This window comes from Sinohyriopsis cumingii, chromosome 6 (genome assembly GCF_028554795.1).
Source record: "Sinohyriopsis cumingii isolate HCF-2022 chromosome 6, ASM2855479v2, whole genome shotgun sequence".
NCBI classification, from domain to species: Eukaryota; Metazoa; Mollusca; class Bivalvia; order Unionida; family Unionidae; genus Sinohyriopsis; species Sinohyriopsis cumingii.
Window position 1 is genome coordinate 2,793,227 of NC_142966.1, and position 17,849 is coordinate 2,811,075.

At 35.9% G+C, this 17,849-nt stretch overlaps 1 protein-coding gene across 2 annotated transcripts in view; it reads right to left on the reverse strand.

Moving 5' to 3' along the window:
- The window catches only part of LOC149796278 (kinase D-interacting substrate of 220 kDa-like), a 144,702-nt gene that overhangs the window by 38,422 nt on the left and 88,431 nt on the right, over positions 1–17,849 (reverse strand). For both annotated transcript variants that reach the window (XR_016421651.1, XM_089960916.1), the window contains exons 15-16: positions 15,331–15,510; positions 7,432–7,594 (exon numbers count right to left, since the gene is read on the reverse strand). Coding sequence is in view for 1 of the 2 variants with exons in the window: in XM_089960916.1 (XP_089817042.1) it covers positions 7,432–7,594; positions 15,331–15,510 (343 nt within the window). In the remaining variant the exon portion in view is untranslated. The remainder of the gene's footprint in view (positions 1–7,431; positions 7,595–15,330; positions 15,511–17,849) is intronic.

The window sequence follows — 17,849 nt, forward strand, 5'->3', positions numbered from 1 at the left end:
TAACTATAAAATACATATGTGGCATGTATTTGTCAAATTACCTTAACTATAATACACATATGTGGCATGTATTTGTCAAATTACCATAACTATAAAATACATGTGTGGCATGTATTTGTCAAATTACCTTAACTATAAAATACATATGTGGCATGTATTTGTCAAATTACCTTAACTATAATACACATATGTGGCATGTATTTTTCAAATTACCATAACTATAAAGAATATGAAAAAACAATGCCTTTGAAATTATTTTTAATGTCACAGACAAAAATCTTGACACATATGCTATTACACAATACTATGGTGTGTCTATAACTGTGTGTGTGATTGACAGATGTGTTTATACAAGTGTAAGATGCATGTGAGTGAGTGTGTAAGACCGATGTATGTGTAGGAATGCATCTATTAAAGACAAATGTATATATGAGCATGTGTGAATGATAGGTGTGCATAAGTGTGTGTGTGAAAGACAGATTGTGTGTATGTGTGTGTGTGAAGGACATATGTGTGTATGAATATATGTGAAAGGCATGTGTGTATGAGTGCATGTATTAAAGACAGCTGTGTGTGTAGGAATGCATCTGTGAAAGACAGATGTGTATATGTGTGAAAGACATGTAGATGTGTATGAGTGTCTGCATATGAAAGACAGACATGTGAATGAGTACTGGCATGAAAGATGTATGTATATGAATGCATAAGTGAAATACAGATGTGTGTGTATGACTGGACATATGTGTGTATGTATATGTGTGAAAGATGAGTGTGTATTAATGTATGTGAAAGACAAATTGTGTATGAGTGCATGTGTGAAAGATGCGTGTGTTTGAGTGTGTATGCAAGACAGATATGTGAGTGCATGTGTGAAAACCAAGTATATGAGTGCATGCATGAATGACATCTGAGTGCATATGTGAAATATAGATGTGTGTGTACGAGTGCATGTGTTAAAGACAAAAGTTTAGAGCTTGCATCCCATAATATGCATTTTTTAAATAAAAAAGATTCATTCTTAGTTGACAGTAGTAGCAATAATAGTGATAATTTTTTAAAATTTTAGTTTATGCACAACTTGATCTTGAGTTATTGTAGGTACACTTGCCAGTGTTCCAGTGGGGTTTATCTGTTAATGACCATTGATGGAGGAATTGGTGGTGTGGTAAGATGATGTAATGCCAAATTATAAGGAATAGTCAGTGACTAACACTTGGATAGGGGTTTTGTACATGTACCTTGAAATTGACTGTTATTAGCCTCTTACTTGCTGTCTTCATGGGGTTGTTGGGGGTGGGCATTTGCAGAACTATTGGTTGGCATTGGCAGCATAATTCAAAGAACCAACCAAATTAGATAATCTTATATAACATTGCATGATCATATAGAGTACCATGTGATCAGTCAATTCTCTGGTTTTTCAAATGTACATGTGACAATGAATGTAGAGTTTCACTTATCTGGCTTTTCAAAGGCACAGAAAATGGATTTTGAGTCTGCACATCAAACTTTTATTATGGATCTGTGCTGGGTGTCAATCAACTGTGGATGTGGGTGTATTTTTTTGTGATCTTGCTGCACAATTCACATATGTTCAATTGCAGCGTTCAATAGAGTTCATAAACTGTATGATCGAAGAGTTACTGACAGAACCCAAACGCAGTCTCTACATAAGCACCCACATGACAGTTAAGCCAAGGAAATACAATCAGAGGACATTTACAAGGAATAGACAATCTACAATCACTATACTACTAAAAAGGATTTCATAACTTTGTCTGACAGAGGACAAATTCTTGAACTTTTAACCCAATGACATTAGAAAGTGACATTTAATGGATACATTAAATCACAATAATGTGGACTTAACATTTGATGTTTATTTGTCAGAAATGTGGAATTAACATATTACGGGATATTATGAATCCGATCATTGTGAACTATCTTTATACTGGTATGTGACCTATAATTAAAATCATGGATTTATCGTACAGATCAATTTAAAATGTCAAGCATAAGGATTTTAATGGATTTAATAGGACAAATTTCTGGAAGACACACAGATAAGTGGCTACATGTAAATGTGTGATGTCTTGAATACACAGATAATTACCAAGACCTTACACATTGAACGAAGATGGTAATGACCAGAGATCAGTATTGACCAGAGATAGGTACTGACCAGAGATCTACAACTGAGACAGCACCTAGAGGATCTATTTGATGATCAGGCATTCATTTCAGCCTGGGAGTAACAAAATCTCGTCAATTCCTTTGTTCAGGGAATGTAGCAGCAATGGTGTTAATGACAATCAAACAGTTCTTGGAACAGACAAGTTCGCCCCTGCGCAACTGGAAGTGCCTTCAACACATCCTAATATTTCAACAGTGACCCAATTGTCAGGGATGGTGTTGGCATTGCAAAATACTCTGGCTACATTATATGAAAGTGTTTTGCTCCTTGACTGACTCTAGAAATAGTGGCACAAGGGAAGCATGGACCAATCTGACAGGCTGTTCTTTAGGGCATGCACAATCATTGCTGACAGATGTCCCTGTCATGGACAACAATGCAGCCCTAGAGAAGACAACTTCCATCCTTTCAATGATGGTTACAACATATGAGGCAGAATTCTTGTCATTCATGGAGCCATTTCATCAGAATCTTTGCCAACAAATTCAAGAAGGTGCACAGATTCCTCCAGCACTCATCTTATGCAGCGAAAATTCCAGTACAGGTCTTGGAACTTCAAACATTAATGACTGGGAGTAAAAAAATTGTCCATTTTGGTAAAAAAAAGTGCTCTTTCTCCATGTTCCATGGAAGCTTACAGGTGCAGTTGGAAACCTACATCGATTTTTTCAGCACTATCCTTTTTTTTTCTTCTTCTCCATGTACCAGTTTGACAATTTTTATTTCATATCTTTTTGAAAAACACTGCGGTATCTACCATATCTACCTATGTCTAGGCTATTGGTTATGTACAAAAACTGAACAACATTCCGGATCCAATCAATTTCTTTTTTTCTCTCAAAAACTTCTGCAAACACTTCATAACATTTGCTGCAGACTACCACTGATAAATGTATTCTACAAAAAACTCATTCTAGTCCTGCCTAGATTCACTCACAATGCCATCCATGTGGCTCTATTTAATTCCATGTTTCGCCTTGCACTCTTGTGGTTAGGGGAAATGACAGACAACCTGGATGCGGAAACCCAACTTTAGTTTTCTTGGGTTCAGATCAGTGACGGTTTAGTTGTCAAGTTTACACATTACAAACACTTCAAGGGTACCCCTTTTGCCTAAGTGTCATGCCCCAAAATGTACAAGACCAGTGCAGTGCTCTGTCCATGTGCTGCGTCACTATTTACAACTACAGGGGTGGCTTTGGGACCAATCTTCCTTTCCTCAGGGGGGTGGGGATATTTTCCAATAACTAGGCAGAAGTTCAACCATGCCTTGCACACCTTCATTGTTCTATGCAGTTTTAATCCTCATTTATTCAAAACTCATACTTTGAAGATTAGGGCAGCATCAGGGTGCTAAGCATGTCTATCAGACAGTACTATTTGAGTCTTGGGTAGGTGCCAGTCATATCCCTTTGAGAAATATATCTGCCTGAGGGATAAAATTTCAAGTTTGTAATTTTTTAAACTAAAAATAGACAACTCTACCCTTCCTAAAAACTATTTTTCTACAACTGACCTAAAACAAATTTCACGATTATACTTTGAGACTACTGTGTTATGTAGATCAATATACACACACTGTTATTTTTTGGCAATATGTACAATTCATGATGTCACAAATAATGTCATGGCATCATGTAAAGCAAATACATACTGACACAAATTAACTGAATTCACTGCACAGCCCTATGTGTAAGTTTAATGAAAAATTAAATCTGTATTTTTCATCACGAATTTTTTTTAGAAATTTACTCTCTGCCTTGTTCATTCTTTGTTCTAATAAGATGATGAAAGGCTGAAATTACATGACATTTTTCTGTGTCCTGGCTAACAAACAACTGTTATGTAAAACTATATTATGTTTATTATCATTTATGATTACATTTAGTAAGGTTTTATACCATAAGATGAGTCATTCTAGTTGTGCATATATCCATTCATAAATTTCATGGATGAAATGTGGTGTAATTCAAGTCAACATCACGTGATATGAATGGAGGTCATGAGTTTTCTATAAAGGTCATGATGACCTAATTTCTGACTGGTTAGCTTAGAGTATGTGACCCTGTCTACTAGCTCAGATCACAGAAAAATGAATATGTATTACTTAATTGCATGACAACTTAGTAATTTATATAGGTGAATTGTTATGTAGAATTGGGCAGTCTTACTAGTATCAACAGTCTTGGACAAGTTATATTGAGAAGATTCATTTCTTTAATTTAATCATTTGTTGGAATTATAGTGCTGAAAATATTCCAATTAACTGTCTACTAGCTCAGATCATGGAAAAATGAATATGTATTACTTAATTGCATGACAACTTAGTAATTTATATAGGTGAATTGTTATGTAGAGTTGGGCAGTCTTACTAGTATCAACAGTCTTGGACAAATTATATTGAGAAGATTCATTTCTTTAATTTAATCATTTGTTGGAATTATAGTGCTCAAAATATTCCAATTAACTGGAATAATAGCTTTATGGAATTACTGTGAATTCATTTAAAGACATTTGGATATTTCATAACAGTCCTTGAAATACTGTAAATTGATTTAAGTACATCTGGATTTATACTTAGATGTACCACATTTATGCATCATGAGGTTGTACCCTACCTCTGAGCTCTGTACCATCAACATCAGTTAAGACATACCAAAGTGGGTGGAGTTACAGAAAAGTAAACAGATGTACCTCTACAATGATACAAAATAATGTAGGCTATCTACTTGCATTATAAAATACAGCGGGAAAAACATCATTTTCATGAACCAGTATTGTAAGGCCAAGAATTAACAGTTGCCAAAACCAGGGTTTGTGTCTTTTTGGCCTGAGACACAAAGCAGACTGGTCAGAATTGCACATGGACAAGTGAACCTTTGCAAAAAGTAGGATAAGTTTGAGATTTGGAGTAAAAAGTCAAAATTTTACCCTTAGGCATGTGCACAAGTGAAATAGCCAATCTAAAACAATGTCTTTAATACAGCCTCTGGCTAAATAAGTTAATAAAATTAGCAGCATCTGGAGTTTATGCAAATTCATCAGACAACACAATCACTTAACGTGATGTTATACGTGGCAGTCCAATATCATCTACATGTAGTGATGGTAGTAATACTTCATGAGCAATACCACATCATGATGAATGGGTCAAAAGTTCCCAAAAATTTCTCGACAGTAGAAACTTGGGTGTCCATAGCTGAGATATGATACAAAGTTAAAGCAGATGTTCTATGATATATGTATCAAGGCACAAGTCATCAATTCATTTACAACTGGCTGTGATATTTTTAAGAAGGAGTGTATCACCAAACATGAATCCAGGCAGGGTAAATAATATATGTTAATTTTGCTCATTGATCTTTTACTTTTGCCGTCAATCCCATGTTACGAGTGCAGGGACTTAAACTACGCAATAAGAAATAGCAAACTAACAAGTTTTTCAAAATTGAAAGTAATTTTTTTCTCAAAATACAGGAGTGAATGAATTAAATTAACTTACAGAATGGTGAATGAATTCCTATTTCCTAAAAGTCTATCAATTCCAACAGTTCCATGAAATCCAAATACATTCCAACAAAAATGCCCCTTCTGTGCTGAAGCTTCAAATGTACACACAGAAATAATTAATTTCCAAAGAATTCAAATAGGCATTGAATAAATTCAGTTAATACCGTACAGTTATTCAAGCGTATCATGCAAAAAATAAATCTTTTTAAAAGCCAAGTCGGGAAACTGATTCCGAAAACACGCAGATTGGGACCTACCATTGGGATGTTTTTTGAGGCTTATTTTAGCATCGTTTTTACTAAATATTCTCTGATTTTCTGGGTCCAATAGACGTGAAATTCTCAAAAAGGACATGCCATTTCTCCCTGTGGAGTGCGTTATTTGCCCCCCCCCCCCCACGTGCCCTCATTTCATATTTTATACAATAGCTGAGGTTAGACAAGTCTCTTCGACATACTTCAAAGAAACCACAGTGAGTGAAAGCACTAGTAATTGATTGACAAATAAACCATGCCTTTTATTCTTATAACAATGCCTAAATAGGTGTGGATTTATGTTAACAGTTCAAATGTTGTCTTAAGCTACCATATATATGATAACTATTTCCCACCTTATTTCCTTATTGTTAACTAGTATATGCATATAACACTGTTGACTCAATAACAAATTTTTTCCAAATATGTTTTTATATTGTGGGGGGGGCCACATATGCTCTGTGATATGTTTCTTCACTCCTTCTTTTAATTTAATGATGGTAATTAATGCTTATATATACAGTACATAAATGCCAGGTGTTGACTCATGTCAGTTTCATTGGTGGAATGGAGATCTTATTTTGCTTGTCGAGAATTTCTTTACAGCATTTAGTGATCATTTTTGGGATTTAGGAAGCAATTCACTATAAGCAAAGCATGTAAAGTGCGGCAAAAATAAATTTTAGAACTCCTGGTTGACAGAGATGTACTTTGATGTAAAGCTAGCCATAAAAAGGGGAGAGGGCATTTAATTACTGATTGCATGAAATCGATGGTCGCATTACACATCAATTTTCATATACTGCAAAGTACGATCATAGGGTTTTAGTATTAAAATGTCATTAACTTAAAAGTTCCTTACAAAATTATTATTTGGAAAATAATATACATATTATTGATTTGCTTAATACCCGATGTTTCTATTAAAAAAATGAGCGAGACACTGTAGATGTCAGGAAAGTACATACTTTACATTTGATAATGCATTTTTTTCAGGTGACAAAAAAGTGCAAAACAGTCATGTAATGATTTATTTTGTAAAATATTATAGCTGTATTGCTTGTTGTCAATAGAGTAATAACCATCCCATCTTTTTCAATTTTCTTTGCCTATTACATTTATAGGCTTGGAAAAATATTCACTACTTGTTCTGGTGACATTTTTTGAAAATTGGCGACAAAATATTGAGGTTGGCGATTATTTTTTTTGCGACATTTTAAAAGCCAGGACCATCCCTGCTAACACAATGCAATACAATCAATGTGTTATACAAAAAATGTCAAATCTTGCAATAAAATCAATGTGGTATAAGAAAAGATATACAATCTTGCAATACAATGTGTTATAAGAAAAGATATACAATCTTGCAATATAATGTATTATAAAAAAATTGTGAGATCTTGCAATACAATGTGTTATAAAAAATTTGTGAGATCTTGCAATACAGTCAATCTGTTATAAAAAAATACCTACTTGACAGTGGGTACACTATTGAGGTGGTGAGATCCCCTACTAATCGGGTTAGTGAAGAGAACTTTCAGCAGCAGTGTAAGAAGAAAGAGTTTTCTACTGATGGCCTGACCGAGTCTGATTGCTATCCTGACATCATATCGCTGTGAGCACACCCATACCAAACCTGTAACAAACAGATGTCATATTGTTATACCCATACCAAACCTGTAATTAACAGATGTCATATTGTTATACCCATACCAAACCTGTAACAAACAGATGTCATATTGTTATACCCATACCAAACCTGTAATTAACAGATGTCATACTGTTATAAGCATATGCATATCAAACCTGTAACAAACAGATGTCATATTGTTATACCCATACCAAACCGGTAACAAATATGTCACAATGTTATATATACCCATACCAAACCTGTGATTAACAGATGTCATACTGTTATAAGCATATGCATACCACACCTAGAACAAACAGATGCCATATTGTTATACAGATATCAAACCAGTAACAAATATGTCACAATGTTTTAGCCATATCAAACCTGTAACAAACAAATGTCATATTGTTACGAGCATATGCATACCAAACCTGTAACAAACAAAGAGTTATCCATATACCATGCCTAGTCCATGAATCTAGTGAAACTAAACACATCTCAAAAGAGAAGGCAACTCTAGGTCGCTAGTGTGATAAATTTCATGAACATATTTCAAGTTATCCCTAAAAACATTTAGATCTGGTCAATTTCCTACTTGTATCCATAGCAACATGAAACAAATTTGTTATAATCAAACAGTTTAAACAGAAAAGGGCAATTTTAGGCATTTTGTTCAAGTAGTATACCAACTTTAGGCCTTGGTTCATGTAGTACACCAACTTTATGCCTTCGTTCAAGTTGAGTAACAATTTTAGACCTTTGTTCACATGGTGTACCAACTTTAGGTCTTTGTTCAAGTGATGTACAAACTTTATCCCTTTGTTCAAGCAGTGTACCAACTGTGGGCCTTTGTTCAATTAGTCCACCAACTTCAGGCCTTTGTTCAAGCAGTCTAGCAAATTTAGGCCTTGTTCATGCAGTGTACAAACTTTAGACTTTTGTTTATGTGGTGTACCAACTTTACGCCTTATTAAAGTGGTGTACCAACTGTATGCCTTTAGTTGTTGTTGTTGCAGGGTTTAATGCCATTTTTCAGTACACGATAGGCTATATTGGGCAACCAGTATTAATGGTGGAGGAAAAACCCGGAAAACCCCCGAAAAGAATCACCGACCCACAAGAAGATACTAGCAAGCTTTCTCACATACCCACATTATCTGAATCCGAGACCAGGACTCAAACCCACACAGACAGAGGTGAGATGGTAGTGATCTGAAAAGGAGAGCCCTGTATGCCCTTTAGTATGTAGTGTACCAGCATTAGGCCTTTGTTCACATTCTGTACTAACTTTAGGCTTTTTGTAGAAGTAGTGTAACAGCTTTAGGCCTCTGTTCGAGTGGTTTACTAACTTTAGGCCTTTGTTCATGTGGTGTACCAGCTTTAAGCCTTTATTCATGTGGTGTACCAACCTCAGGCCTCTGTTCAAGTGGTGTACCAACTTTGGGGGGCCCTGAGTGGCCGAGTGGTCTAAAGCGCTCTCCGTTACGGATCACTGCCATCTCACCTCTGTCTGCGTAGGTTCGAGTCTCGGATTCGGCCAATGTGGGTATGTGAGAAAGCTTACCAGTAGATTCTCGAGGGTCGGTGGTTCTTTCTGGGGATTTCTCGGGTTCTTCCTCCACCATTAATACTGGCCGCCATGTATTGCCTATCATGTGCTGAAAAATGGCGTTAAACCCTACAACAACAACCAACTTTGGACCTTTGTTCAAGTGGTATACCAATTTTAGGCCTCTGTTCAAGTGGTGTCCAAACTTTAGGTCTTTGTTTACGTGCTGTACCAGCTTTAAGCCTTAATTCAAGTGGTGTGCCAATTTTAGGCCTCTGTTCAAGTGGTGTACCATTTTTAGGCCATTGTTCAAGTGGTGTAAAAACATTAGGCCTTTGTTCAAGTAGTAGTACCACAAATTTTAGGCCTTTGATCAATAAGTGTACCACCAACTTTAGGCCTCATGTACCAACTTTAGGCCCTTAGATGATGGTGTGTACCAAGTACAATAGGCATATTACTAAAAGTTTTGGAGTTGCACTCTGATATGAATCAAATCTGATGAAAAAACAATGAACATTAGAAAGTTCTTAATAGCAACAGGCACCTGTAAGTGCATTTACTGATATAAATTTAAAAATTAATTTTAGTTTCAAAATTTAATCGTAATATAGCTCTAACAAAGTTTATTCAATAATGATTTCTGAGTGATCTGCATAATAATTGTTATAAAAAAATTTCCAGATGAAAATTATTGATTGCTATGGACTTTTACAATAGCAGTTTGGCATTAGATTGGGTCAAGAAAGTTTATATTTGATGAACTATTATTAGAGCAGGAGGAATCAATGTACAGACATGTCAACAAGAATTTGTAAGCATTTTCATTTCTCTCCCATATGAGTGTTCAACTATGAATGGGAAAGAGAAGTAACATAGATTATTTTATGTACATTTTATTCTTCAAAATTATAGTTTAGCATAATGTAAAACTAATATAATTCTGAATTGACAGCCGCATTTCTACTGTCTTTTACATGTATTAAGGAGATATTTGTATGGGAAAAATAGGTATTTCCTATTGATATATAAGACATGACAGTATATGCATAAGATATATACAAAGTAACATAATTACATCCAATTTATTGGACTTGTGTGCCAGTTTTTGTTGGTTTATTTTTTTTTTTTCTTACCAAACTTTTTTTATAAATGATGACATTGTTGAATCTCTCTGTTCATGTTTACTGTACAGCTTAACTGCAGGCACTTTCCCTGTTACATCATAGCACATGACAAAAATCTGTTTAAATGGATCACCGTTTGGGTGATCACGTTTGGGTAAGTAAAAAATTTTATAAATAATCTTCAATGGATTTTTGATGGACAAAGAATAAATAAATGCATCATAGAGGTATGTGTAATCAAATTCTCCAAAATGAAACCTATAACTGCAAAAGAAAATACAGAGTGCAGACATGACCTATGTGAGTTGTACTATAGCTTAGTATGTGAAGCAAGTTTCCTAAATTACACATCTCCAACAAGTTTGGGTGACTCTCTACCAAAACATAACATGTTTCCTTATCTTTTATATTATAAACATTTTACAGAAATAAAACTTTATGTGTTATATTTAATCTATGTGTTATATTTAATCTATGTGTTTTATTTTATCTTCTTCCATTTATTACATTTTGTGAACATTATCTTTTGATGGCACCATATGGCCACTACTGTGCTGATGTACCATAATATACTATTTTATATATATATATATATATATATATATATATATATATATATATATATATATATATATATATATATATATATATGTAACCTGTTTCCATTAGAATGTCAAATACCTATATCACTGGGGCCCCAAGTGGCCGAGTGGTCTAAAGTGCTCTCCATTACGGATCACTGGCATCTCATCTCTGCATGGGTTCGAGTCTACGATTCAGCTAATGTGGGTATGTGAGAAAGCTTGCCAGCAGCTTCTTGTGGGTTGGTGGTTCTTCCCGGGGATTTCCCTGGTTCTTCCTCCACCATTAATACTGGCCGCCATGCATAGCCTATTGTGTGCTGAAAAATGGCGTTAAACCCCACAACAACAACAACAACAACCTAGATCACTAGCTTTGTTTGTGTACCAAGTTTTCAAAACATGCTTCAAAAGGCATGCATAGACCACTAGCTTGGTTTGTGTACCAAGTTTTCAAAACATGCTTCAAAAGGCATACCAGTGATAAAAACTAAAGAAATTCTTTTTCTTTAAAATACTAACCCTATGAAAAATACAAAACTGTAGAGCACTACCTAGGCTTCAAACCAGCCACAATATGTGTTAACTGTAGACAGTAGTTAACAAGTTAATGTGCAGAAACCAATTTCTTCTTTCTATGACAATGGCCTTGACATCTGACCCCCAAAACAGAGTTCTCCCTTACCCCAACTGCAAGCCATCCACATAGTTTAGTGTTTGCAGATGATGGATAACTCTAGTTATTGGGCATAATTCATAGTTCTTCTAACAGTGACCTTGACCATTGACCTTTTGACTCTGATATTGACAGAATTCCTCCTTACCCCAAATACTGTTGTTGTTGTTGTTGTTGTGGGGTTTAACGCCATTTTTCAGAACATGATAGGCTTATACATGGTGGCCAATATTAATGGTGGAGGAAGAACCCAGGAAAACCCCAGGAAGAACCAACAACCCACGAGAAGCTACTGGCAAGCTTTTTCACATACCCACATTAGCCGAATACTAGACTCGAACCCATGTAGACATAGGTGAGATGGCAGTGATCCGTAACGGTCAAGCTCTTCAGACCACTTGGCCACTCAGGGCCCCTACCCCAAATGCAAGTCATCCACAATTACAGATAACTGTGGATGCTGGACCAATAAAGTTATCATGTATAAACAAAACTGGCAACAGACAGAAGGATGGAGAGACATCATCAAACCATAATACATATGGCAAACATAAGACAAAGAATGGAAATAGTGTATGGAAACTATATATTGAAAATCTAAATGCACTTCTAAGACTATAACAAAAGACAAGTTGATAGATGAAATACAAATGTAAATGGAATTGAATGAAAATGAAAATGGAACATGAACAGAATGTAAATGGTACACAAATGGAATGCAAATGAATGCAAACAAAATCCAGATCTAGTAATTACCAGCTTCAGGGTCTGTAGGTGATTCAAGCCCCTGCATTAAATTTATTAAAATCTAAAATAGCCATCTGTGAGATACAGACATGATTATAAGCACTGTAAACTAAAATAAAATACAAGGTTTGAATTTTATTTTATATGCATTTATGAAGTAATTTAAAGAAATTAGTCTCCACTACTTGTATCTGCAATGTTCTGCATTGGCATAAAATTGTATTTTAAGATATTAAGAGAGAGCTATAAAAAGTTGTTGATGTAGGTGTTTACAACCATTAATAATAATATTAATAATAAGACCTGTTGACAACTTTAGGATAATTTCTCATTGGCTGGTGGGTTCTTTGAAGAATTAAGTTACTTCCCATTGGATGGGCTAGGTCAGGTGGTTCTTTTCCGATATGTTGTTGTTGTAGGGTTTAACGCCATTTTTCAGCACATGATAAGCTATACATGGCGGCCAGTATTAATGGTGGAGGAAGAACCCGGGAAAACACTCAAAAGAACCATTGACCCACAAGAAGCTACTGGCAAGCTTTCTCACATACCCACACTGGCTGAATCTGAGACTCGAACCCTTTTCTGATATGAGATATTTGCGAAAAGTCACATACGGTAAGTAGCAAAATGTGTCTCCACCTCTCACACTTGTATATAATAAATACATGGAGCTGGACAATTTTAGTCAGTCTTATTTTGTATATTCTTGTTGTAACATCAGTCTTCAGCTGTATTTAATGTGTTTAGATATTATTTGAGAGGAAACAATTATTTAGAATATTCAGGGAACTACAAAGTGCTCACTGGACTATAATATATTATTATGTGACTTATCATGAATTATTCAAATTTGTTCTCGACAATTCCATTTTAATGCGACAGGACTGCTGGCAGACCAAAGCATTCGAGGATCTGAAATTCATTTGGAACATTTGATACCTCTGGACTTGAATAGAACATTTTAACAATTATTTTGGATTCAATTCATTATACTATAAGTTCATCTTACACTTTCATTTTCCAGACATTTCTTCTCATACCTGTCCTTTGTATCCAGACATTTTTAAATCTATCACCTTTCACATCATCAAATATATCATGTTTAAACATGAATCCTTCTAAGAAACAACCAACAATGGGCTGTTCAACATGTTAAAATCCTAATCTTGCAGTCATACGGTTTATAAGAAATCTCTCACACCCAAAATTGTAGATGTGATTACAAGTGATGGATAACAACACCACACAGATTATTATCAGTGCAAAGTCCCATGCTTTCACTTGGAATGCAGTTAACACTTTAGTACAAAAGTTCCCATTTTCGAAATAAAATTATATATACACACACACACAGCAGCCACCAATGGAAAATACAAAAACTGGCCATTGCAGAGAGATGACCTCTAAAGGCAAGTTCTGTTCTCAAACTTGGTTCGTGAAACTGAATAGCATTAGCATTATTATTAGTAGCATTATCATTACTGTTTCAAACATAGCCATCAAATCAAAAAAACTACAACTGTGTACAAGCATTTAGTGTATAGATCTCTCTCTCACACACACACACACAAACATACACATACACACACAAAGACACATTTATCTCATTATCAGAAGAAATGACTCCTAAATAAAATTACTTATTGACAGCTTACCTGTAACTGTGAAACATACAAGTGCTTTTTTGTTACTGCGATTGGTATAATTAGACATGAAAACTGGTGTTCACACTTTAAACAACTGACAGATTAAGCCCTTCCTCAAACTCACCAAGATCAAAAGATGGTTGGTTTTTGTTCGTGACCTTTGATGATCAGAAAAAGAAAAGAAGCTTCCTGAGGCTATGGTTAGTATCACCTAAATCATAAGGGATGTCACTAGTGCAGTGTACATCTAAATGTATTTTTTTTTCTCCATTGGAGATAGCTTTGATTCAGTATCCTAAAAAAACAATTAACAGATTAATCTTATTAACAGGGAAATACACTGGATTACAGAATGTACAATCGGACTATGAAATGTTTAAACATCAATTCTTGTAATATACCTTTATATATGCCATGCCTTGCTCAAAAAAATTTACTTTGCATACTTGCAGCAGTTACTGCTGATATGATCCAGTGACAGCCAAAGGCATGGTGAAACCAGTGCTTGGTTAAGAAATATACGGCAACATGACTGGAAGACATGGTTAAAAAACTGTTTGGCTAAGAAATGCATGGCCATTGTTCATCAAAAGCAGGGTGAAACCACTGATTATATTACATTTATTTAGGAAATTTGCCGAAGGGAGAATTAGGATGGCCATTGTGACCAGGTGAATGCTGAAATTAGGTGACCATTAGGACAGGTTTCATGGAAATTTTCCAGGTGGAAATTAGAATGGCCATTGTGACCAGGTGACCACTGAAATCAGGTTACCATTAGAACAGGTTTAATGAAAATTTGATAGGGGGAAATTAGAATGACCACTGACCAGGTGACTGCAGAAATCAGGTGACCATTAAGATTTGTTTGAATGTACACACATATATAGAGTTGCTGGAAGATGAATAATTAGTTAACCAGCTGCAAAAAATCTATGATGCCTTGAACACTATGCTTCAGTATGATTTTTCAGCCATTACTTTGGAATGTGTTCGGTTAATGAGAGACAAATGCCCATTATAACTCACTAGGGACTTGAGACAGCGTGGCCTAGCCGAGCACTTAGCCTTATATTCTCCCGAGGACAAGCTGTGAATGGGTACATATGGGTTTAATCTTTGACAGACATTTGCTTTGTCCACACTTTGTCCCATATGCCATGCAGAGTGTGATATGCTGTGAATGGGAACATGTAGGTTTAATCTTTGATGGACTTCTGCTTCATCCTCCACAATGTACAATCTTGCCATTCAAAGTGTGATATACTGTAAATAGGTACAAGTAGCTTTAATCTGTGATGTACCTATGCTTCCTCCACACTTTGTTCCATCATGCCATGTGAAGTTTGTTAAGCTCATGCCCTATGAACCATTGTTAAACTTTAACACACAATAAAAGAAAATACTCACCAAGGAAGCCATACTGAAAGACAAAGAGGCCCAGTCCCAATGATAGCCCCAGCTCCCATGAGACAGACAGTGCCAGAGTGAACCCTATTAGGCAGTTCAGGAATAACAGGAAGATGAATAGAACAAAGGTGAAGGAAAATTGGTCTTCAGTGTTCATCTGGGTGAAGGACTTCATCTCATCTGGAAATAGAAAGAATTCAACTCTCAGTCACTGGTTATATATATTATGTTTGCTTTGGTGCTTTACACCAGAGCACCACAAGTAGGTAAATTAGTGCCAAAAAGGCAATTTGAGTAAAGTAACTTGCCCAAGGACACACCATGATAGCTGACCCAGGTTAGTTCCATTGTAGGATTAAAATATTAGTGCCAAGGCAATTTGAGTAAAGTAACTTTCCCAAGGACACACCATGATAGTTGATCCAGGTTAGTTCCATTGTAGGATTAAAATATTAGTGCCAAGGCAATTTGAGTAAAGTAACTTGCCCAAGGACACACCATGATAGTTGACCCAGGTTAGTTCCATTGTAGGATTAAAATATTAGTGCCAAGGCAATTTGAGTAAAGTAACTTGCCCAAGGACACACCATGATAGCTGACCCAGGTTAGTTCCATGGTAGGATTAAAATATTAGTGCCAAGGCAATATGAGTAAAGTAACTTGCCCAAGGACACACCATGATAGTTGACCCAGGTTAGTTCCATTGTAGGATTAAAATATTAGTGCCAAGGCAATCTGAGTACAGTAACTTGCCCAAGGACACACCATGATAGCTGATCCAGGTTAGTTCCATGGTAGGATTAAAATATTAGTGCCAAGGCAATTTGAGTAAAGTAACTTGCCCAAGGACACACCATGATAACTGATCCAGGTTAGTCCCTGGGTAGGATTAAAAAATTAGTGCCAAGGCAATTTGAGTAAAGTAACTTGCCCAAGGACACACCATGATAGCTGACCCAGGTTAGTTCCATTGTAGGATTAAAATATTAGTGCCAAGGCAATTTGAGTAAAGTAACTTGCCCAAGGACACACCATGATAGCTGATCCAGGTTAGTCCCTGGGTAGGATTAAAATATTAGTGCCAAGGCAATTTGAGTAAAGTAACTTGCCCAAGGACACACCATGATAGCTGATCCAGGTTAGTTCCATGGTAGGATTAAAATATTAGTGCCAAGGCAATTTGAGTAAAGTAACTTGCCCAAGGACACACCATGATAGCTGATCCAGGTTAGTCCCTGGGTAGGATTAAAATATTAGTGCCAAGGCAATCTGAGTAAAGTAACTTGCCCAAGGACACACCATGATAGTTGACCCAGGTTAGTCCCATGGCAGGATTAAAATATTAGTGCCAAGGCAATTTAAGTAAAGTAACTTGCCCAAGGGCACACCATGATAGTTGATCCAGGTTAGTTCCATTGTAGGATTTAAATCCGGTCCCTTTTAAAGCAGCTTCCATGAGTCTTTATACAATACATGACACATATGTAAGATAATGAGTAGTTTTCAAAATGACAACATGTTTCTCACACAAAGGCTTATATATTAACGGTCTTAATTAAATATACGAAAATTACATAATGAATTAAGAATAATATACACACAAGGCCACTGGTAGTAAGTAACATGCTATTATATTGAGTATCTACATACAAGGATATTGGTGACAAGTGATATGCTGTATTGGACATGTTTACATGTACAGAAGGCTGCTGGTAACAAGTGACATGTTGTACAGGGCATGTTTATATGTACACAAGGCTGCTGGTAGCAATTGACATGCTGTTATATTATGTATTTACATACAAGGATCTTGGTAACAAGTGACATGCTGTATTGGGCATGTTTATATGTACACATGGCTGCTGGTAACAAGTGACATGTTGTACAGGCAAGTTTATATGTACATAAGGCTGCTGGTAGCAATTGACATGCTGTTAAATTGTGTATTTACATACAAGGATCTTGGTAACAAGTGACATGTTGTATTGGGCATGTTTATATGTACACAAGGCTGTTGATGGCAAGTGATATGTTGTATAGGGCATGCTTATATCTACACAAAGCTGCTGGTAGCATGTGACATATTGTATAGGGCATGTTTATATCTACACATGGCTGCTAGTAGCAAGTGACATGTTGTATAGGGCATGTTTATATGTACACAAGGCTGCTAGTAGCAAGTGACATGTTGTATAGGGCATGTTTATATATACATAAGGCTGCTGGTAGCAAGTGACATGTTGTATAGGGCATGTTTATATCTACACATGGCTGCTAGTAGCAAGTGACATGTTGTATAGGGCATGTTTATATCTACACAAGGCTGATAGTAGCAAGTGACATGTTGTACAGGGCATGTTTATATCTACACAAAGTTGCTGGTAGCAAGTGACATGTTGTATACGGCATGTTTATATGTACACAAGGCTGTTGATGGCAAGTGATATGTTGTATAGGGCATGTTGATATCTACACAGAGCTGCTGGTAGCAAGTGACATGTTGTACTGGGCATATTTAT